Source organism: Condylura cristata, unplaced genomic scaffold (assembly GCF_000260355.1).
Source record: "Condylura cristata isolate star-nosed mole 26May11 unplaced genomic scaffold, ConCri1.0 scaffold00039, whole genome shotgun sequence".
NCBI classification, from domain to species: Eukaryota; Metazoa; Chordata; class Mammalia; order Eulipotyphla; family Talpidae; genus Condylura; species Condylura cristata.
The window spans coordinates 1,081,816-1,104,522 of NW_004567140.1; the positions used below are offsets into that span (position 1 = coordinate 1,081,816).

General features: G+C 42.8%; 1 protein-coding gene across 4 annotated transcripts in view; it reads left to right on the forward strand.

The window, feature by feature from the left end:
* Positions 1 to 21,544, forward strand: part of CYLD (cylindromatosis (turban tumor syndrome)) — a 42,947-nt gene extending 21,403 nt beyond the window's left edge. For 2 of the 4 annotated variants that reach the window (XM_012733196.1, XM_012733197.1), the window contains 11 exons: positions 2,917 to 3,296; positions 4,110 to 4,275; positions 5,146 to 5,287; positions 6,247 to 6,369; positions 7,666 to 7,757; positions 8,546 to 8,612; positions 10,722 to 10,854; positions 11,944 to 12,052; positions 12,933 to 13,051; positions 13,762 to 13,978; positions 17,012 to 21,544. In XM_012733196.1, the coding sequence (XP_012588650.1) occupies positions 2,917 to 3,296; positions 4,110 to 4,275; positions 5,146 to 5,287; positions 6,247 to 6,369; positions 7,666 to 7,757; positions 8,546 to 8,612; positions 10,722 to 10,854; positions 11,944 to 12,052; positions 12,933 to 13,051; positions 13,762 to 13,978; positions 17,012 to 17,196 (1,733 nt within the window). In that variant the 3' untranslated portion in view covers positions 17,197 to 21,544. Of the gene's footprint in view, positions 1 to 1,452; positions 1,570 to 2,916; positions 3,297 to 4,109; positions 4,276 to 5,145; positions 5,288 to 6,246; positions 6,370 to 7,665; positions 7,758 to 8,545; positions 8,613 to 10,721; positions 10,855 to 11,943; positions 12,053 to 12,932; positions 13,052 to 13,761; positions 13,979 to 17,011 lie in introns of all 4 variants that reach the window. The other 2 variants (XM_012733195.1, XM_004693563.2) reach the window with 2 other exon arrangements.
* The last annotated feature ends 1,163 nt before the right edge of the window (positions 21,545 to 22,707 follow it).

Below are 22,707 nucleotides of genomic sequence, written 5' to 3' on the forward strand. Positions count from 1 at the left end.
TGCCTCAGAGCGCTGCCTGCCTCAGAGCGCTGCCTGCCTCAGAGCGCTGCCTGCCTCAGAGCGCTGCCTGCCTCAGAGCGCTGCCTGCCTCAGAGAGCTGCCTCAGGGGCCCACAGGGCCAACAGGGACTAGCCTAGACCTGTGCGTCTGGGAGCAGCCGGGCGCAGCTTTAAGCCCTCTTTCAGAGTCCCACCCTCGGAGAGTTGCCTGATTGGACCATTTTCAGTCCTAAGTGACTGATTGGGCCACTTAGGGACCAATAAGCTCATCTGCCGCCGAATAATTAACTGAGGAGCTGGTGAACGCCATTGGTTCATTGCGCTCACACCCCATTGGGCCAGTCTATGTGGCGCAAATAAAGAGGGCCGAGCTGCGCGTCAGTGTAGCGACCTTTCCTGGGTTCCGCAGGGCGGCCTGGGTGCTACTCGTAGGCGCGACTTCTAGCCCCGTACCCTCACTGCTTTCCCAAGGGCTCCAGCTGCTTAGCTTCGGGGAAGAGCCTATCTTGGGTGCAGTCCGCACCGTGGGGCCCGGGTTTCGGTTTCAGCTTATGTTATGGAGTACTGTTCTTCAAGAGGTGGCATCGGCCCAAGGGAGACTAGGCATTTCATAGGGTTTGTGAGCTGTGTATGCGTAAATTTAGGTCGATCCCTAGATCTAGATAGAAGAGCTCAAACTTGCCACTCTCGTGCACTTAGAGTAGCCTGAAGACTTTCTTAAGCCATTTGTGTTACTTGCTTGCAGAACTTCCTTCCCAGTGTAAACTATAGAACTGTCTGCTTTAAATGGGATAGGAAATCGGGTCTCTGTGGGTTCTGGAGAGCTTGCTTCTCTCCGCTTTTGTCCTCTATGCTGACACAAGGTAGTTCCTAAACGGTCTGCGACCTAGCTCTGCTTTTATAAGTTGATAAAACGAAAATATAAATAATGATACTGCTTTGTCTTTTCAAGGGAGAAGCAAGGAATATGATGACCAAAAATTCCAACATATTCAAATCTCAAATCTTTTAAACTTAACTTATACGTTCATTTGTGTATAACATTTGAAGATTACCTTCTTCTGAAAGGACTGTTTTTAAACATTAGGTTAAATTTGTGGACCAGTAACTTCATCAGATTAAATTGGGGAATGATAAGTTTGACATTTGAATGTGAGCCATAGTACATGAAATAACTTTTAAAGCAGTTCACTAAAAAGAAGAAAAAGCAGGCCTTTCTTTAAACTTACACCTGCTTTCCTCTTATGTTGATTCTTAGACTGAAGAATCTTTTTGACATTGCCAAAATGGCCACAAATTTTTAAAAGCTGAAAACAATAATAAAATATGTTGTGTTGGATACATTTATCACTTGTATAAACAGATGCTAAATCATATGTATATTGATATATCTCATTAAAAATTTTCATACAATATTGACTTTATTTGTAAAAGGAACTTTCTTATTCCATAGGATCTACCTCAGACCCTGGAAATAGAAACAGATCTGAATTATTTTATACCTTAAATGGGTCTTCTATTGACTCACAGCCACAACCCAAATCAAAAAATACTTGGTACATTGATGAAGGTAATCTGAAATCTTAGTGTTCTTTGTAATAATTCTCTCCTTTTAACTCACCAGAAAGAAATGGCTTATTAACTAATATTTGTAGCTTTGGAAACAGTCTTTTTCTTTATTAATATTCTTGAGTTAAAATATTATATACAGTTTCTATTAGGATTAATAAACATTTAGAAAATGTATTAATGCTTGTTCTGTTCCTTGAGCTGGGTCTGGTTAGGGTAGAAGATCTCTAGAATCAAGGCAAAGGTTTCTGTCTGAGCCTTTCTTGACCTCTTTAAACTACTCTAGTTAAAAGTAAAAAAAAAAAAAAAAAAACCACCTTACCTTGGTTCTGGGACATGATTTCTTCTGGTTTATTCTTTTCTTTGTTCACCCTGAATCATCAAGAGTGATCAGTCCCTGTTTTGTGCCCACAGCTGGCTGGCCTCTGGGTGTGCACAGGGGCCACCCTGGGGGCTGGGGACAGCCTCTCTCTAGCTCTGCCATCATGAGTGCATGGATGGGTGCTTTTCATGGCTGCTGACAGCTTTCTAAGGAGAGGAAGCCAGTACAATGATAGCTTTCATAACCTGGATAATATTGTCAGGGTATGCCCTGTATGTGCTGTATTCCTAATGAACATTTCTGTGTTCTAGAATATCCTGGTCTAATGTTGTATAGTAATTTCATGGAAGAATAGTGATTCTACAAGACCTAGGTTGAGACATATAATGTAATAAAATTCATTCTTAAATTAGAAAATAGAAATAATTGAGTTGTAAAAATACCTTTCTTTCTATGACTAATTTATTTAGACATTTGAAAACCTCTTCTCTACATTTCATTCATTTTGTCCCTTATTTGAAAAGGAAACTGTGTGCTTTCTTATACTGTTGGTACCACTTACTTGAAGTGGCTGTACCAAGCGCTGTGGCTTTGACTGAGACAGATTAAAGTGCTGTCCTCCCGGCGTGTGCACCCCGTGGTGTGCCAGACGGATGCCCAGACGAGACTGTGCAGTGAAGGAATTGGCCATGGGGACAGCAGCACGTGGATGCCAGCTGCCATCGAGTGGTTTGGGAACATCTTTGGGGAGAAGGATATGTTTTATGATCTGGACGATGTGAATAAATCTGCCAGAGAAAGAGCTCGGGAAGGGCATTCCAGGCAGTAGAAAGAGTGAGGGCCAAAGCTCTGAGGTGAGCCACGGGCTGAGAGGTGGGGAGGAGAATAAGAACATGTTTGGGATACCAAGCTTGACATGCTTATGAGACTCCCTCTAGAAAGGTGAAGCGACAATTGGATTAGGTGTGTTTATTCATTTAGAGTATTCTTAAATAAATTTCTCTAATTAAGGATCATTTTTTATAGTTGCTGAGGACCCTGCAAAATCGCTTACAGAACTGTCACCAGACTTCAGGCAAGCTTCACCACCACCGCAGCCTCCTTCCATGAACTCACTGCCCAGTGAGAACAGGTTTCACTCTCTGCCATTCAGTCTGACAAAGCTGCCCAGCAGCAATGGAAGCATTGGCCACAGCCCGCTTTCTCTGTCAGTTCAGTCTGTGATGGGAGAGCTGAACAATGCGCCTGTCCAGGAGAGCCCGCCCCTGCCGGTATCTTCCAGTAACTCCCACGGCCTGGAAGTGGGCTCTCTGGCTGAAGTCAAAGAGAACCCCCCTTTCTACGGGGTGATCCGTTGGATTGGTCAGCCGCCTGGACTGAATGAAGTGCTAGCTGGACTCGAACTGGTAATTGAATTTAACCTACAAGTTGTGACTCTCTCCTCTCAGGGGGTTTGTGCAGATTCCTCCCTTTCTCTTCCACTTGCTGGAATTGTCACACAAGTCTCCTCAGAGAAGTTGCTGGCTGCCTGGTTTCCTTATCGATTAAGCCTCTGATCACTGGCTTCTAATGTTAATTGGTTTGTGTTCAAGGAGTGAGATAGACCTTTAGGCTAATATATTTAGGCTTGTTAAAATGAACAGAATAGAGGAAGAAAAACAAATCTGTTACCAGCCTTTCTCCCCCTTCAACCTCTGTTCTCCCATCAGTTCTAATATTTATATCATTCGCTTTAACACTGACTGCTGTTTTAGAGATCTTTTGAGATTCTTGGAACAGGGAGAGAGTTTCCTTTGGTGATTAGGAAAGTATGTTATTCGGCGTTTCGCAGTCAAGAAAGGAGAATCTGGGACATTTAGCTTTTATCTGAACATATTTCTGTTTGTTTGCATATGGTGCTATTCTGAGGGGTCGTTTACTACTCCTCATCCCTAGTTATAACATTTGTGGAAATGTAAGAAAAATCAGTGAATCGGGGAGGTTTAAGTGACGTTCTGAGAGGAAATACAATGACACCTTTGTGTTGGGCTAAGGAATTTGTTACTAAAGTTTGAGGGAGACTGTAGTACTGACTGGTCAGTCCCACTTTCCTAGTGGCCTCTCAGCAATGCAGATGGAATCCCGAGAAGGGTACACGCGACGCAAGGGTTAGAAAACGTGGTTGCTCGTAGCTGTCTTTGCAAAACAGAACAATGCACATGGAAGCATCTCTTTTCCAGGAAGACGAATGTGCCGGCTGTACGGACGGAACCTTTAGGGGCACCCGGTATTTCACCTGTGCCCTAAAGAAGGCGCTTTTCGTCAAGCTGAAGAGCTGCAGGCCAGACTCGAGGTTCGCGTCGCTGCAGCCCGTCCCCAATCAGATCGAGCGCTGTAACTCTCTAGGTACTTGGGTGTCTCTCACTTACTCACTGACCTGGAATCACGCGTCGTAGGCAATAGCCATTGGCACTGGGTGGCGGTGAAGATGTATGTTCCTGCCAATGTTATCAGGCTTTTCAGTCAGTACATAGTGTCATTTGGCATATCAGAAAGTGACAGTTCTCCTGCAAGGGGACACTGACCAAAGGACTAGGAAGAAAAGGTGTGTGAGACAGAAAAAGTGAACATAGTGGGATTTACTTTCTGTTCCTGTGGGTTATAGATATTTCAGTAGCACAGGAAGTAGAAACTGAAAGGCTTTTGGGGGTACCGACTTCCCTCTTGGTGACTAGGTACACGAATAAGCACGTCTTGCCAAGACTCAGCATTGTAGAAAGCATAGCTGCTGACTGAGTGGAAAGCTCAGATCTCACCATTTCTGCCAGGGGCGATGTTTCAATGCCAGGCCTTGCCAGCTCTGGATGAGAGTGGTGAAGCATGTTGAGGGTTAAGCAGGTCGCAGGAAGAAAACCATTTTATGAACATCGTGTTTCATTGCAGTTGAAGAAGTACTTTGGAGTTTTTGTTTTCTTTTCCAACTTGAAACATATTCAGGCACGTAATAAAATATTTGGAGAGAAATGTTTTACTTGGTAGATGGTCTTCTGCTCATTACTTAACGGTATATTTTTTAAATGATGGGGGAAATGAGGTGGAAATTAGCAGTTGTGTTTTTTCATAAGCCAAGTTATTCAACAATGAGCCCAAATCTATGTTTAACTTTGTTAAGAGGCAAATTTTGCATCAAAATACAAAAATTTATTTTGATATGAAGAAATAAATATGTATGGGAAGCCATATTGTAATAATTGAATTTTTTTCCCTTTTTTTGAGCATTTGGTGGCTACTTAAGTGAAGTAGTTGAAGAAAATACTCCACCAAAAATGGAAAAAGAAGGTCTAGAGATAATGATTGGAAAGAAGAAAGGTATCCAAGGTCATTACAATTCTTGTTACTTAGATTCGACTCTGTTCTGGTAAGTTTAAAACTAATGCGGTAACTGTAGAGGGCTTTGAGGCCAAGGATGGGTGCACCTGTGAAAGAATCTGCTGTTGAATATTGTCTCGTGTGCCTGTATCCAGAAACTTGATATAGAACAGCAGTGCAGGGAATTAGGAGTTAAAAATAATGAGATGAGAAAGAGGTGAATGATAGTGTCACGCATAGATCAAATATTCTGACGGTATCTGGGGAATCATATGACTGAAGAGGATAAGTGCCCGTGTCTTTGTGCACCTATTGAATAACAGAACTTGGTGTGTCTCTTTCACTGGGTGGAAGCAATCACAAATGACTTTATTTTAAAGAATTGTTTTGAGTAGAAGCAGAGTTGCCCTTGTGTGTGTATATATATATATGTGCGTGTGTATACACATATGTGCGCACACATGCACACACGTGTATATGTATATGCATGTGTGTATATTCTAAAGTGGTACAACTTAACAGGGCAAGAAATCTTGCACTCTGAAGATCGGCCCCAGTGTACTGCTAGTTAAATTGAGCGTAACCCGCCAGCTCTGTACAGTCTACATAGAAATTTGGAAGATAATGAAATGTTAAGATTTTTTAATTAGGGGAAAGAATAAATGTAGTGTGCCATCTTTTTGGTTAAAAACTTTTAGTCTCTCAGACGTGTTGACAAAAGCAAGCTTAGCAGACTTGATATAATGTTCTTTTGGTAGCCTGGTGAAAACTCCTATCAACCGGATATTTTCTTATTCTGTCTGATATCGGCAAGTTGCCCTGTTAATCACTCACAGGTGACTTGGAATTTAAAGAAAGTCAGAGCTCAGATACCTGTGTTCGTGAAATACACTGATTTATATGTCACTTATTCTCGAGGCTGCCTTTGTTCATTTTGTATTCTCTTAGAAGTCTGTTTTGTGAAAATAATTCTTACTGCATGATGCCAACAATCTTTTTATCTTGCAGCTTGTTTGCTTTTAGTTCTGTCCTGGACACTGTGTTACTCAGACCTAAAGAAAAGCATGATGTGGAATATTATAGTGAAACTCAAGAGTTACTGAGGACAGAAATTGTTAATCCGCTAAGAATGTAAGTAGGTTGTGTCCTGTTTTGCTGGTTTTTGAAACAGTAATTAATATAAATTTTGCTTTTATTTCATAAGAATCAAGCAAAAATTAGTTATCTTGATGAAGTATCAGCAAAATGTTTCTTTAACCTTGAGGCATTCTTGCACATTGTCCAGCCACCTAAAAAGTCATGCTTAGCCAGACTCTATCCACAGTAAGGAACTGTTGGATGCTCTGTTGTTATCAAAATTCATTGTGTCTTCTCATTCATAACTGGGTTTTAGCTGACTGGTTTTATGTGAAATCTCTGCTTTCTCCATCTCAAGCATCTCAAAGGCAAGAAACCCTGTTTTTATTTTATATTTTTAGTATTCCCAGTGGCTACAGGTGTGATTACTGTGGAAGGTGCTCACTATATGTTGACTATAGAGATTTAGTGAATGAATGGTCAATGTAAAAAAAAAAAAAAATGGATATAAGGGGCCTCCTTGGTGGCCTAGAGGTTAAGTCTCATCGCTAGCACCGTGGCCTGAGTTTGATTCCCAGCCAGGGAGTGACCCACACAGAGCACAGCAGACCCTGCCTCCTGTTTCACCCGCTGCTCCCCTCAGCAGTGTATCTCATTAAATCCACCTGTTCTGCTCCCCACTCTGTCTTTGCGGAATCCTTTCACTCCCTGCACCTCTGGCCTATACCTCAAAATAAATAAATATTTTGTCAAAATGGATATAAAATGAACTAGTTCTCCTTGTCATCTTTTTAACCTCATGATGAGCTCTAAAGTCTCTTCTGAAGCCATTTTTAGAATTAGAATTCTGTCAAGAATTGGGCATAAATCTAGTGAATGTGTCCTCATTCAGATAAAAATTAGGGATGATGTCACATGGTGATGATAAGTGTGACTGCAGATTTTTCAGTTATCAACCTTACCACCCTTCCCAACCCCCTGGTGCTTATTCATTCCTAAATATTAAAGACGCTTCCTCAAAATGTATTTTCTGTTTTAAAATTGAAAGTCCTTTATTAAAGGAAATGATTTAATTTACTAAGCAAATGATATTAAAAAACAATCATCATGAATTTAAGAGATTTTTGTGTGTGTATGTTAGTATATGACAGTTATTTTTAGGCCATAGTAGTACCTGAGATAGTTCTGATTCTAGATTTTCAAGTCTCAAGAAATCTATACTTGTATTTTTCAAAATAATTGTCTAGAATGTTGATTTAAGAGTGGATTTCTATAAACAATGTGTAATTATCAAAATGTGTCATCTTAATTCAACATGTAGCCAGTATTAATTGTTTTTTACTAACATAGATATGGATATGTGTGTGCAACAAAGATTATGAAACTGAGGAAAATACTTGAAAAAGTTGAGGCTGCATCAGGATTTACCTCTGAAGAAAAAGGTGACTGTCTTAATTTACGGTCCATGTTCTAAAGCCACTTTGAAAGCACATGCTAGTCATTGACTGAAATGGACATCCCTGTCCTCTGAGGGACTTCCTTTTAAATTAGACATTTCTTGTAAGCGTGAACACATTGCTCTTTGTAAATACCTTCTTCCTTTCTTCTAAATCCCCTCATGGAGGTGGCTGAAGCAGCACATTAACTGACTATATAAAAAAATTCTCCCCTTTCCACCAAGCACTGGTATTTGAAATTGTTCCCTTCAGTGATGAAGGGTTGCAGAAAGTCACCCACATTCTTTCCCATAACTTTTCCTGTTATAAAGGAAGTTAAAAGATGGTGGACTAGGGCCATGTCTGTGGGTCGAGAAGTTGTTTAAATCTCCTCATAGCTAATGGATGTACTCTGAGACTCAGACCTGACTTTGACAATGTCAGAACCATCTTGTAACCAGTGTGATGTTTTGAGGCTTGATGATTGTTTAGCAGAAAAATTGTCAAAGTCATACTACAGGTTTTATTCCACTTACCTTAAGTCCCCTGAGAGAAATTAAAATTGTGCCACAATATTTGAGTGATTATACCTTACCAAATGCAATGAAGTAGCAAAGTTGTGACATAACTTTAAATATCTTTTGTATTTTTGTTAGAGAAAACTTGAGCACTTTTAAGTGAAATAATATTATTATGAGATCAAATTCAGTATAGAAATTTGACTGTTATTAGTAATAAGGAGAATGATTTAAAAATTTTGTCTGCGACTTACTTGAATTTTAATTTTCTTCTAGATCCTGAGGAATTCTTAAATATCCTGTTTCATCATATTTTAAGGGTAGAGCCATTGCTAAAAATAAGGTAACTTTTAAATTGTTGCAGAAACATTGGAAAAATAGCCCTCATTTCATGACCGTCATTCAGTAAAAGTTATTTTGTGGTGATTACTCAATTTTGTATTTGTGTAGGGATTGTAGTATATTAGGTTCCTATAGTGCAAATTGTAGTTGCTCTCCATAGTGTCATATTCAACTTGAAGAATGAATCCAATGTAAATTTGTGCTTTTACTTTTAATCCTGGTAATAAATACTATTGCAAATAATTTTTAACAAGATGGTACATAAATAGTTCTGGAATTTAAATGAACAAATCCTTTAAGAGAATCTTATACTCTAATCAAATCAAACACCATGAAAACACTGTTTTTGTTTACCCACCACTCAAAAAAATTCATTTAGTCTTAAATTAGCTTTTTTGTTCCCACCTCTGTAACCCAGTCCCTGCCCCTCTTGATCCTGGCTCGAGTGGATGCTCCTTGCATTGAATGCAGTTAAGTTCTTAGCAAGGTTTTCTGGTTGGTTGTATTTTCCAAATAGTTTTGAATGTTCATAGTCTGCATGCTGAAGGTTTTGTACTTTAACCTGGGCCTCTCTGTTGAAAATCTCTCCCTTTCTCTCTCCTTTTTTTGGATCATATTACGTTGTGTGAAACACTGTACATGACTCAGAGGCATAGAAACACAGGTCCTCAGATGCCTGTCACTTGCCCCACAGCCACACCAGGGCACCCACAGTCTGCCACCATAGTCCATGTTCCCCACCCCTGTGCTGAGAATCTTGCTGGTATAGTATTCATTTCCCTAAAAGCCAGTCAGCAGACACATGGCTTTCCTCATCTCTGTCTTAGTGCTGTTGTTTGATGCCACCGTAGTATTGATGGATGAGGAGGGGAGACGTGTAGACAGGATAACAATACTCCTTGTTCTCTTTTCAAAGATGTCACAGCCATAAGTATCCCTAGAAAATCTTAGAGAAGTTGTTTAGAAGCTGTTAGAATTAACAACCGAATTTGCAATTTGGCCATGTAGAAAATAACCATAGAGAAGTCAGTAGAATTAGTAGAATTTCTTGTATACCATCTAGCAGATATGAAAAGGATAATCTCATACTTCATGAAAGTATAAAATGCCAAGAAATCGATTTATTGAACTTGGTTTTTTAAAAGACTTGTGTAAGACTAAGCGATGGCTTGATTAATTCCTGCAAAAGAATGCATTCCAGGTGGGAAGATTAAATAACTTAAACATTATCTTATATAAAATAATCTGTACCTAACCAAGATCTTGATTTTGTTTGTTTGTTTGTTTTTGGAACTCAGTGATTTTAGTGTTCTCTACAAGATGAAATGGGTGAAAGATTGCATTTTTTAAGAGTTCTATTATAAGCTATAAAGGTAAAGCAATAGACATTAAGCAGCGGTGCTAGTATAAAATTAGAGCTCTGGAGCCACAGAACCGAACAAAGTTCAAAAACAGAATTAGCTACATGTAACACTGCAGGGTCTTGTAACTCAGCCTGTAACACAGGGAGGAAAGGTGATGCTAAAATACGTGCTGTGGGAGCTGGAGCAGCGGCTGGGGAGAAGAAAGTCGCTTTTGTTTTTCATCTGGAAAAACCCAGGTGGGAGCCTGGCTCTCAGCCTCACTGTGCTTTTGCTTTTGACTGGCTGGGGAGTGAGTGTCTCCCAACTTCAGGGCTTTCCTTTTAGAAACAAGTTTGTTCTGGAAGATCTTGAAGAATCTGTGGCAGTCAAGTATATAAAATTTTATTGCCCTGTCTTAAGCATTAACTGTAGTTTGGTGCTTTCTAGATTTGGTGAAGCTGAACCAAGTAACTTTACCTTCTGATTAATACTGCCCACACAGTACTACTTAACTACAGGTGTTGTTATTCCATTATTTTTTTTTTTCCTGATCATGAAGGGAATTGTTCAATATGAAAGCTAAAACAAGAAACCATTTTTAAGGTCTTAGTCACAGGTACATTATTTAATCTAAATTATTATTCTCTGTTGTTCTGAATATCCAAAGTAGCTCCCTTAATTTCTGTTCTTAAATACGACTAGAACAGCCTCACTTTTTGATTTAAACATTTCATAAATAAATTATGTGCATTTTTGTGTGTTTTTAGGTCAGCAGGTCAAAAAGTACAAGATTGTTACTTCTATCAAATTTTTATGGAAAAAAATGAGAAAGTTGGAGTTCCTACCATTCAGCAGTTATTAGAGTGGTCTTTTATCAACAGTAACCTGAAATTTGCTGAGGTTAGTGATAATTATTTATTGTATTTTATGTGAAAGCCCTTAGGATTCTTTAAACTATTCGTAGATTCAAAAGCTATTACTTTTAACCCACTGAGAATAGTTAGCAACACAAAGTGTTAGCAAAATACAAATTAAAAAAATTTCAACTTTGTCCTTGTAGAGAAAACCTAATAGTAGAGATGGAGGTTTTCAGGTTTCGGTGCCAAAGAAAATACCAGGCTAAAATTTAACTTGAAAGCATTTACTTAAAACCAGTGAAGATTTACGATTTTTTAAACGTGTTAAAATGTAACAAATATTAATTTAACTTAGGTTAAAGTATGTTTGTCATTTTACCCAAGCATATTATCCAAACAGATCACAAAGGAAATGTTCACTTTTCTTCTTTCGGTAATTTACTTAGTTGGTTTATTAGTGAATAAGCGATAAAATTGTATTTCTTTTAGTCTTGACTTTCATGATCTTAACATGTGGCTTAGTTTTATTGTATTTTTTTTTCTGAAGGAATGTTTTAGTAAAACTTTATTAGCTGCAATTGTTTATTTGTTGAAGCATAAGGAATACTTGTCAGTGATCACAATTCCTTCACCATAGTTGCAAAAATAATTTTCCAGAGTAAATAAGCAAATGTCTTAAGTATAAACTCAGCATGGGCTGTCACTCTAGATATTCACCACATTGTTGAGATGAGGATGCCCGGCCCATGGCCTGGTGTGTCCCTGTCCATGGCCTGGTGTGTCCCGGCCTGGTGTGTCCCTGCCCGGGACCCGGGGTGTCCCTGCCCGTGGCCTGCTGTGTCCTGCCCGTGGCCTGGTGTATCTCTCTCCCCATGGCCCTATGGCCCGGTGTGTCCCTTCCCCTGCCCTCGTGTGCCCTGGCCTCTGCCCTGGTGTGTCTGTGCTGTGGCCTGGTGTGAAGACCGGTGGACACCGGGGCCCTGCCTTAATGTTCTGCCTCCACCTCCAGGTTCAGTTTGACAGGCCTCAGCGTGGTGGAGAAATCACAGTTTGGTGCATAGGGACATTTTCAATTTCATAGGGACATTTTTTTTTGGCACTTTGATTCTAAAAATATGTATCTTTTCTGTAGGCACCATCGTGTCTGATTATTCAGATGCCTCGATTTGGAAAAGACTTTAAACTTTTTAAAAAAATTTTTCCTTCTCTGGAACTAAATATAACAGATTTACTTGAAGACAGTAAGTATAAGATATTATCATTTGTTCTAATTTCAGAAATAGTCTGTCAGGTCATTCTCATTCATTGTGATTAAAAAGTCAGAAGGAATACAATTCTTCTGGAAGGTAATTTGGTATCAAAGAGTAGACAGCCAGTAATTTCAGCACTAGGAATTTATTCTTTGAAAGTGTTCAGACATATATAATTTCATATGCAGATATGTCTAATGTAATATAAGTAAGAAGTTAGATACTATGCTTTCTCAAGAAGAGAGTAATTAAATGAATTGTGGTGTGTTTGTGTAGCCACAGTACTGCCATTAGGATTCATGTTTAAAGGCCTATGTGTACGAAAGAGGCCGTGATATAATGTTAAGTGAAAAAGTAAGTTATTGCTTTCTACAAGAGGAACTTACAGTGTTATGTGAATATGCTGATGTAAAGTTAATTTTTAAAATCAGATAATCCAATTTAGCAGGTGATCTCCTGTTAGCTGAAATCGTGGATGCTCTCAGTTTGCTTTCTACTTTCCTTAACTTTTGAAATTTTATCAGTACATACGTTGTAATTAGGTAAAAGTCCCCTAGACTATTATTTTGAAAAAAACTGTCATTCAGAGAAAATGTCTTTAGCAATATCCTGAATTCATGGAGGGACTTTGTGTTTATGAGTATTACTCCTTTGTTTCTGGTCTTAATAATACTTTTTTATATAAGGCGGTGTTCATTATAACATATAAGTTTCAATATCTATCACTGGGAATCGTGTATCTGCTACATTAAGTTCACCACTGCAAGTCCAATTCTAGCATTGTCCTTCTTAAAGCTTAACTTAAAAGATCTTTTTAATGAAAGAATGTATTTTTAAAGACCTGTGAACTCTGCTCCCTTCTCCCACATAGCCCCGAGGCAGTGCCGGATATGTGGAGGGCTGGCCATGTATGAGTGCAGAGAGTGCTATGATGACCCAGACATCTCGGCCGGGAAAATCAAACAGTTCTGTAAAACCTGCAACACACAAGTAAGTCTGGGTTCGCTTAATGGGTGTGCTCTGGAGAAACAGTAAATTCTTTGTAGTTAGAAATCGATTTCAGGTTTCCAAAAGTTAAAAATTCATAATTAAAATACCATATGATCCAACACATCCACTGTTGGGGATCTGTCCAAAGAACACGAAACCATTAATTCAAAAAATAGGGTGCCACCTCAGGTATATTGCAGCATGACTTAGAATAGCCAGCATGCACGCAGCCTGCATGCCCACTGAGAGGACTGGACATGCAGAAGCTGCGGCTGACCCATGCAGCAGAATGAAGGCTCACAGCAGAACGGAAGGAGTTTAAGACAACTGTGTGGAGCAAAGTCAGTCAGAAAGATAGACACGTAGGTGGGTTCACATACATGAGTAAAATAAGGAATCAAAACAGGCGAAATAGCAAGGCAAAATAATGAAAAGCCAACAGATATTGATAACCAAACTGAGGTCTCTGAGATTCCAAAGAAGGGCTCAGAGGGAAGGAGGTTCTGGGAAAATAAGTAACGATTCGTAATTAAAGTAACTTTTGTATAATTAAGTGGTGTTATTTATACCTCTTCTGAGTTTATTTGATGGACTTCTGTGAAGAACTTGCTTGCTGCTTGTAGGGATGCGTTCAGTCAGAGTAAATAGTCCTTTCACCAGAAACCTTGAGTTTGGCTCCTTCATGCTGCTCTCTTCTTGTTGCATTTTAGGTCCACCTTCATCCCAAGAGGTTAAATCACAAATATAACCCGGTGTCGCTTCCCAAAGACTTGCCTGACTGGGACTGGCGGCACGGCTGCATCCCCTGCCAGAAGATGGAGCTGTTTGCCGTCCTCTGCATAGAGACGAGCCACTACGTGGCTTTTGTGAAGTATGGGAAAGATGACTCCGCCTGGCTCTTCTTTGACAGCATGGCTGATCGGGATGGTACTGTGTTTACTCTGTCCTGTTTTTGTTCATGTTTACACAGCTGTGTAACCTTGGGGGACACTACCATACCTCCATACGTGCACATGCTCCACCTCCTTCACCAAACGCCCGTGCCAGTGCCCTGTCTTCCTCCTTTGCCTGTGTGCCTCCAGCCCTCCTGGCCCATGTGACCACCAGTGTATTGTTCATGGAGTCTGAGGATTGTTTTTGCTGTGCTTTGCCATTATATGAGTTTGGGGTTGTTTATATTCCACAGTAAGTGAGACCATCCAATAATCTGTCTTTCACTTCCTGACTTAGTTCACTTAGCACCATCACCTTAGGCTTCATTGTTTTATCCTAAAAGGACACTTGTTCATCTTTTAAACAGCTGCATAGTATTCCATGGAGTTTACATTCCGCGACTCTCGCTGGGCTCTGAGGCTGGTTCCATGACTTGGCTGGGGTGGGCACTGCTGTGAACACTGGCTTGTGTGCACCATTCCACAGTAAAGCTTTCCTGTTCTTTGGGTGGATACCCAACTGAGGTGTTGCTGGGTCAGGTGGGATTCCACTTTTATTTTTTTTAGGGTATCTTCTTGCTGTTTCTACAGAGGCTAAATCAAATTGCAGTCCACGAACAGGAGATGTGCGTTCCTCTTTTCTCCACACCCTCGCCAACATTTGATATTTCTATTCCTTTTGATACAGGGTTTCCTCACAAGGCTGATTGTGATTTTGAGTTTTACTTCCCTTCTAATAATTGTTAGTGCCTGTGGCCATCTGATTGTCTTCTTTAGGAAGTGCCTTCTTAGGTTTTTGCCTGTTTTTTGATTGAGTTGTCTATTTTTTTTTTTTTTTGGATTGTGCATGCACTTAGGTGTTTGGGAAATCAGCCCTCATCAGACTTGTGATTTGGACGGTTCATCTTTGATAAAGGTGCCATTACCATAGAATGGAGAAGGGAAAGCCCTTTTAGTAAATGGTGCTGGGACCATGGAGAGCCACATGCCACAAAAGGGAATTAGACCCACACTTACTTCTGTGGACAGAAATCAATTCAAAATGGGTAAAAGACTTGGACATACGAAGCCATAAAGCACTTGAAAGAAAACACAGAGATGCACTTGGACATCACTTCAATGATGTCCTGTGGGTCGTAACCCCTTTGGCCAGGGGAACAAAACAGAAAAGTAGGATGACATCAGACTAAAAAGCTATTTTTTAGAATAGAAGAACTGGGGTGTAGGCCAGAGGTGCAGGGGTTGACAGGCTTCACCAGAGACAGAGTGGGGATCTGAACAGGGAGAAATACTGAAATACACTGCTGAGGGGAGCAGCGGGGAGACAGGCGAGGTCTGCTGCACCCTGTGGGTCACTCCCTGGCCAGGGAGTGAACTCAGGCCACAGTGGTGATAGCACTGGAACTTAATCCCTAAGCCACCAGGGAGGCCCTAGGCATTTGTACCTAGGAGGAAATGATCACAAAAATAAAAGCGCAACCTACAGATTGGGATGGTATTTTGAAAACTTTTCTTCAACTTTTGCATGGAGTGGAACTGCCCACTTTGTAGTCTAGTCAAGGCTGAGTCCTTGAGTTCTGTGACTTCACCCCCAACCCCACACCCTGCTCTGCCCCTGGGCAATAGTCTGTTCTGAGTAAGAAGAAATTCTGTGAGAAAAGCCTTTCGGGAATTGCTCGGTGACAGGCTGATGTCTTGAAATTTATTTAAACTCCACTACTAAACTAAGGAATAACATGGTGATCTTTTGACATGAGCATGTTCTTTGTTAACAAAAAACAATCCGCAAATTCTTATTTTAAGGCTGGAGGTTTTACTTTCAGCTTTGTCTGATTTCAGGCTCATTTTCTCAACAGGCCCTAACGGCCACATCATAAGTGCCTGCTCCACCCTCCTTAAAGTCCATTAAGGCTTTGTGCCTACTTCTCGAGATGGGCAGGATCCTTATTTCTCTGTTATTAAAGCTGAGGTTTAAGGTCACGTAGCTTGTATTTAACTCAGATTTTCTGACTTCAGTGATCAAGAGTTTTTAGATTCTGCCGTGTTGTGGTCCTAAGGAAAAGACTAAGAGGAGAAGTAAGTGTCTTCTTTGGAAAAACAAGCCTATTCTGAGTGTGACGTGCATCTTCCTGGGGTGAAAACGTGCTGCGCCCTCCAGGCCTTTCTCTAGACCCGACTCATTCCCAGCCGCACATGCTGTGCCGGGGTGATGTGCTGGGACTCTGTGGGTCCGGGTCCAAGTGGTCTTGCCGGTGCCGCTTGCAGCTCAGGGTCAATCTGGGCAAGGCTGTGAGGGACTGCCCGCCCCTCCACCCATCTCCTCATGTCCCTTTTCGCCTCTCCCTCGCGCCCTCCCATAACCTGTATGGGTCTGTGTGGCAAATTCCTGACTAGAGACCAAGCTCTGGACCAGAAAGGTCTCCCCTTTCCTGGGCGCTCAGACTCTCCGGGGTGCTACAGGGCCCAGTCTGTCAGCGTGTCTCTACTTCACCTCACGTTTGTGCTTAACAGTAAAATGCAAGCACTGAGGGTTTCAGATGCTTAGAGAAGCCGGAAGGCCCTTTCTGGAATCCCTGAACGCACACCTTACTGTATCTTCATTCAGTGTCAAGACAGGTAAAACCTTCAACAACTGCGCAAGTTTTTGTATTCACTTCACTGCATCTGCTCTAAATGCCAGTGGTGCGGTGTCCGGGGGGATGTGGGAGTGGGAAGCGAGCGTACTGTGCACCAGGTGGGTAATTGCCTCACCCTGAGCTGCAGACAAAGGCGCCTGGAAAGCAGCTCGTGGTTTTTGCTCAGCATTGTGTCCTTGACTGATTTTATTCACTTTCGGCTACAGCATCCTTCAGAAACTATGAAATGAGAAAAATGTTCCTACTTAAAAGGAGGCTTTAACTTGTAGAAACGAGGAATAAAAAATGGCCTTTCAGAGCTGGAAAGTCACTAAAAATCACAGGGTGGTAAAAGACTTGGAGGGCGGGGCTCACCTGGGCACTCCCTGACAGAAGCCTCTCCCTGTCCACAGGTGGCCAGAATGGCTTCAACATTCCTCAAGTTACCCCGTGCCCGGAAGTAGGCGAGTACTTGAAGATGTCCCTGGAAGACCTGCACTCCTTGGACTCCAGGAGGATCCAGAGCTGTGCACGGAGGCTCCTCTGTGACGCGTACATGTGCATGTACCAGAGTCCGACCATGAGCCTGTACAAGTAAACGGGCCGCCTGGTGCAGGAGCAGAGACTGGGCGCAGGCGTTAGCGTTGCATTTCCCCAAGCTGGCGGTTTTGTTTCCACGTCCATTGCCGGCAATGGATGTCTCTGTGGTGATGATCCTTCGGAAAAGGATTCCTGTGTTTAAAAAACAAATTTGCTTTTGTGTTACTGAAGTATTTAATAAGAAGCATTTTGCACTCTAGAAAGTATGTTTGTGTTGGTTTTTTTAAAAAGTCTAAATGAAGTTATTAATACCTGAAGCTTTAAGTCAAGTGCATTGATCATATATTTTTGGAAGCATAAAATTTTAATTGTGACAGTGTAAAGCCTTTCTGAGTTCACTGAGGATGTAAATAAATGTGTCTTCTTTATGGACCAAGAATATGAAATCATTTTTCCTTTGTAGCTGACAGTTGCCTTGAGGAAGGAATATTTTGGTTTCCTGAGCGTCTACTTTCAACCCAGTTACTAAAGTTGCTGTGAGTTTGGTTTCTTAATCCTGTGTAGCCTTGATTCCTGCATGTCTCTACCTGGCTTCCCGTGTTTCTGCAGTAGCAGTCAGAGAAGTAGTTCAGCCCCCTGAGAGGTGTTGTTCTCTATTGGTTCTGGCTTTGAGATAACTGAGTGACTTTTGTCATAAAATGTCCATTTTGGATGTAATTTTTCTGGGGGGTTATGTATCCCGCAACTGAAGGTCTTCAACTCGCAGTGGTAACTATCAGCAAACAGGTTTTATAAGGCTCCTATTTTCTGCAGTGGGGCGCAATCAGTTTTATAAAAGTATTGGGGTGATAAACATAAATCATTCCTACACAAAAATATAATCTGTAAGAAAATAAATCTGACTTGTAGAGTCACTCAGTAATGTTTCCCAGAGAGAGACACGGCTCTCTAGCCCTGACGTAAGTTTGACCAGTCAGTCAACACACTGAATTCAGTTTAGTTTCACTTGTGAAAGTGACAGTTGCAAATCAGATTTTTTTATTGACATGTTAGCAGCAGCTTTCTCCTCCTCCTGATTCCCTGATTAAAGAACTAGAAAATGGATGTTTTCTTAGCTAGTAGCCTAACGTGTGTCTAGAGCGCAGTACCGTTGTAGACTAGCCCTGTAGGTTATTAATGTGCTGTGGGTTGTGTGTTCCGAGTGTTGTTTTCTGGTAGTGATGTCTTTCTGGAAGTCATTGTTAACCATGCGGAAGTCAGAAAGCGGTCATATGCGCACGACATATGACTTCACAGAGGAGTGAATGACAACCGAACTGCCGAGGGTCTTCATAAAGCCTGCAATGTTTTTGTTTTTTTTTTGGCTAGGCTCATTTACCCTTCGACTTTATCGTTCCATCTTCATAGTATTTACTAGCTTCATAAATCGTATAATAAGCTACAGGAACCCCTTCATCGTCTAATTTTTTTCATTCTTGAAATGAAAAATATGTGCATTTTCCATGAGATTCTCCTAGCTGCTTGGGTGGGGTGCTGAGATGGGTTGGGAGCCAGAGTTGTGGGCTGAGGACTGACCTCACCTCTAGTCTCTTGAGCACTTGGGAAGGACAGGATGGAGTCAGGATGTCTGAGGTCTCCTTGCTGACCATCCCCAAGTCCAGTCTATCTAGGAAGGACTGCATTTTAAAAGACAACTGGAGTTACAAAGAAAAGAGACGTCAGTTCCTTTTCTTTGAGCATTAAAGCAAAATGCAAGTTGAGGAAGGGCTGTTCACACCAGCTCCCCACCTGTCTGCAGGGATCCCCTGCCTCACGGCAGAGACTCACCGGGACAGCCCGCCTCACCCATGAGTTATTTCTAAGGAACTTTTCCCTGAGTAGAACTTCACCTCCTTCTAGTGTTATCTGCAGGGGGCTGTAGGGACCAGCTGTGGTGGTGCAGTGCAGGCGTGGCCTTTCCCGAGGCCCTGGGTGGCCCATAGGGGGCCTCCTGCTTGTTCCCTGGGAGCCCGTGGGCACCCTGGGTTTATGCCAGGGGTGGCCTCTGTGCCTATAGATTTACTTAAAATTTACACCTCAATTTTCTTTCACATGTTCTTGTTGGTACCTTGAACGCTTTGGTTCTCTTTTCCCTGTTTATTACCTACAGTCAAGATGACAGTATAGTAGGATCATATTTATAATGTGACTCATGACTCAGAGCTGCAAACAGAAAATAAAATCCGTCGTGATCCCCAAAGTGTGTGTGCACGCGTGGGGCTGTTTGTGTGTCTGTGTGTATGTGTTTGTGTGGGGAGGGAGGAGAGCAACCGTGCCAGCAATGTGTTCCATCCTTCCCTGTGGGTTTTATAAAGGAGTTTTATTCCACCCACAAAAGAATGTGTGTAAGGCCAGGAGAACACGCTGAAACAAAAAGGAAACCCAGGCAAGGATGGGCCTTCAAGCCCCTAACGATTATCTCCTCAGAACCATTGAGTTTTTAGAGCTCAGATGTGCCCGCTGTTGGAGGCGACTGGCTTCCTGCCGTCCCTCGGCTGCGTTTAGACTTTCACGGCATCCGCACACCCGGGAGCCAGGGCGTCTGCCCTGGAGCCATGGAGCCATGGGCCTATGTTGCCGCCCCCTTCAGGCCTGCCAGCGCCTAGTTAGTTCCTTTCGGCGGGTCTTGGGTCCAGCTGGATGGTCCTGGTCTGCCTGGAGGATCGTGGACAGGCGTGAGCAGGGACACAGGCGTGGCGGAATGGCTGCCGACCAACATGTACCTAGTGGGCATTATTCCCAGGATTGTGCCAGGAGAAAGACTTCCTGGTTCTGTCTCCCACAACTTACCTCCTGCACCTAGCAACAGACCAGCCATGCACCTGGCTGCGGCCCTTTCTCTGTCACCTGCTCCGTTAGCCTTCGTGACAGCCTGGCTGTGGGGGCCTTAGCTTTCTGCTCTGTCGTGAGGGGGCTGGGATGTCACATTTGAGACCACATTTGCTGAGTCTGCCTTTTCCTGAAAGGGAGGAATTTATTAGGGAAAAGCTCAGCCAGGTGAACCCGACGGTCAGTTGCATTGAAGACCACTCAGCATAGCCTTTCCCTCTATGCCGCGGGATGATACCATGTAACGTGTGAATGACCCACCATAAGCGTGGGGTTGAGGTGGTCCTAGATCGGGCGTGTGGATCTGTAGCAGAAAGGCCGTTCTCAGGCCCACCTCCCCCTGCTGTTTCCCGGGGCTCTAGGCTGTGTTTAGAACGCACTTTAATCTTGAGAGGATGAGTGATGTTCTATACCTGTACAATTTCCTTCCATTTTATTTTCTAGGGGATTAAAAGGTAGAAAAATACAATGATCAGAAAAATTAAAGCTTGTATTGTTTTCCACTATATACTCCTATGTGATAAAAGATACTAAATTATGTGAAGCTTCTTCAGCCAATAGAACTTCTCATAAAGGAAAGGTCCTTGTTAAAATAGATGGAAACTATGGTGAGAAGGAGAGGGGAGGAGGAGGAGAGAAGGCAACCCCCTGTAAAGCTGCTGTGTACCCGGGGGGCCCCGAAGGTGGGCTCCTGTGTGCCTGGGACGGGGCCCGTCAGCGGCCGGGGTTCTAGAGAGGCTTTCTGCAGCGGCACCTAGGCCTTATCTGTCCTCTTTTGGACATATCATTGCTGGGGAAGGGAGAGAGAAAAAGACTCATTTGAAATTCTAGAGCAGATGAGGGACCTCTCCTGAATTAGCAAGAGCAGCAAAAAGCTGGCCAGCAAACACAGCCGAGGATGATGGACAAGTGGGAAGGCAGGCAGCCCTTCGCCCCAATGCCCCCTCATGAACGCCAGGGCTTCAGCAGAGTGCCCAGGCCCCACAGGGGTTCCCCTCTCCCAGGGGGATGCCTCGTTGGTTCTACCATAGACTTTATGTCTTCGGAGAGCCTGGGGGAAGGGCCAGGACGGAGGGGTTGTCCTTTGAGCATCCCAACTTCTGAGATGATTCATTGCACCTTCACTGTTCATTTTTTTCTAGAGAGATCATGTGGGAAAGAGAACTGCCTCTGGTTTTGTTTTCTAATGTGGCTTGTCGTGCTGCGGGCCTTCAACTCCAGAAAGTCATAGCTGCTTCTCATAAACATTGCTTTTTAAAATGTCGTTAGGATTTTCCTAGGGAAGCAGCAGTTAGCAGTCAGCTGGTGTCAAGGAGTGAGTTTTGTGCTGTGTCTCCCACACCTGGTATCCTGTACAACATTTATGTATTTATTTTTTGCCTGAAGAACATCCTATATTTGTGGAGACTCTTTAAAAGTAACACCACATAAAATATCCCTTTACTATCAGATTGCTCTGATTTAGCCTTAATTTTGTTAAATTTTTTAGAGATGAACGAAGTGCTGCTGTGGAAAGAAATGTACTATATACTATTTCTGTATCATTAAAATTAAATTTTTATGGTTCCTTCTCTTTGATTTCTTTGGGAGTGGGTTGGGCTCTGGGGAAGTTGGAATTGAGTTCAACTCTTTTGAATTTATTTATTTAGTAAAAGAAATGGGGTATAGACCAGAGGTGTGGGGGTGAGAGGATTCACCAGAGACAGGGTGGGGAGCAGATTCATTGAAATCCTCTGCTGAGGGGAGCAGTGGGGAGACAGGAGAGGTCTGCTGTGCCCTGTGGGTCACTCCCTGACCTGGGATCAACTCAGTCCTCAGCAGTGATGGCGCCGAGACTTAATCCCTGGGCCACCAGGGGACCCTTGAATTCAACTTATTTGGTTGCAGTGGTGCCAGGAAAGAAGGTTCCTTTGTGAAGATGCTCAACTGGGCACACCTGCTTCTTGGGCAGGCCTGCACCGTCACTGTGATTGTCTCAAAATCTCAGACTTCTGTTCTGGAACGTGCCAGTGGCCTCTGGTTCCCACAAGCGGCTGTCATTTGAGTGCTCAGTTTCAAAGCTCAGTTCCTCTGGTCTCAGTCATTCCAAGTACACCCCTCAACTTCACTTCCTCATGTTTCTCCCTGGGCACAAAGCCGCTCCCACAGAACAGCCTGCTGTGGCCATGGGGCAGTTCGCCCTACTTCCCTGCAGGAGACAGAGGAGTGACTGGTGATGCTGGGTGGGTGGCATTTCCCTTCTCTCTGTGGTGGGTAACTGGTACCCAACCTCAGGAATTACTTGGCATTTAAGTCTCTTCTGCCAAGGCAGGGGAGGTAGACTGGCCTGGGCCGCTCATATCAATATTAACACATTCAAGAATTTTCCAGTTTCGAATCTCCGGGGCCAGACACCTTGGTGCTGACACCCAGCCTGACTCCCTCTGGGCAAGTACATTTTTCCTGGAGCCCCGTCTTTCTGACTCTAGGGTGTGGGTGACAGTTCATACGCACTGGGCCCCTTGTGGAGCCAATCAGTGAAAGCCAGTCCTTGTCAGAGTCCAGCCCACCAGGCTCAGGGGAGCCGAGGTCTGTCCCTGGTCAGTGTCTCCCCAAGAGCGGCTGGCGGCCTGTTTGTGAGTAGACTTCGGCTGGAACACCCTCATGCCACACAGCCTGCCTCACCGGTGGGTCCTGCACAGCTAATTATAAGGTGCAGAGT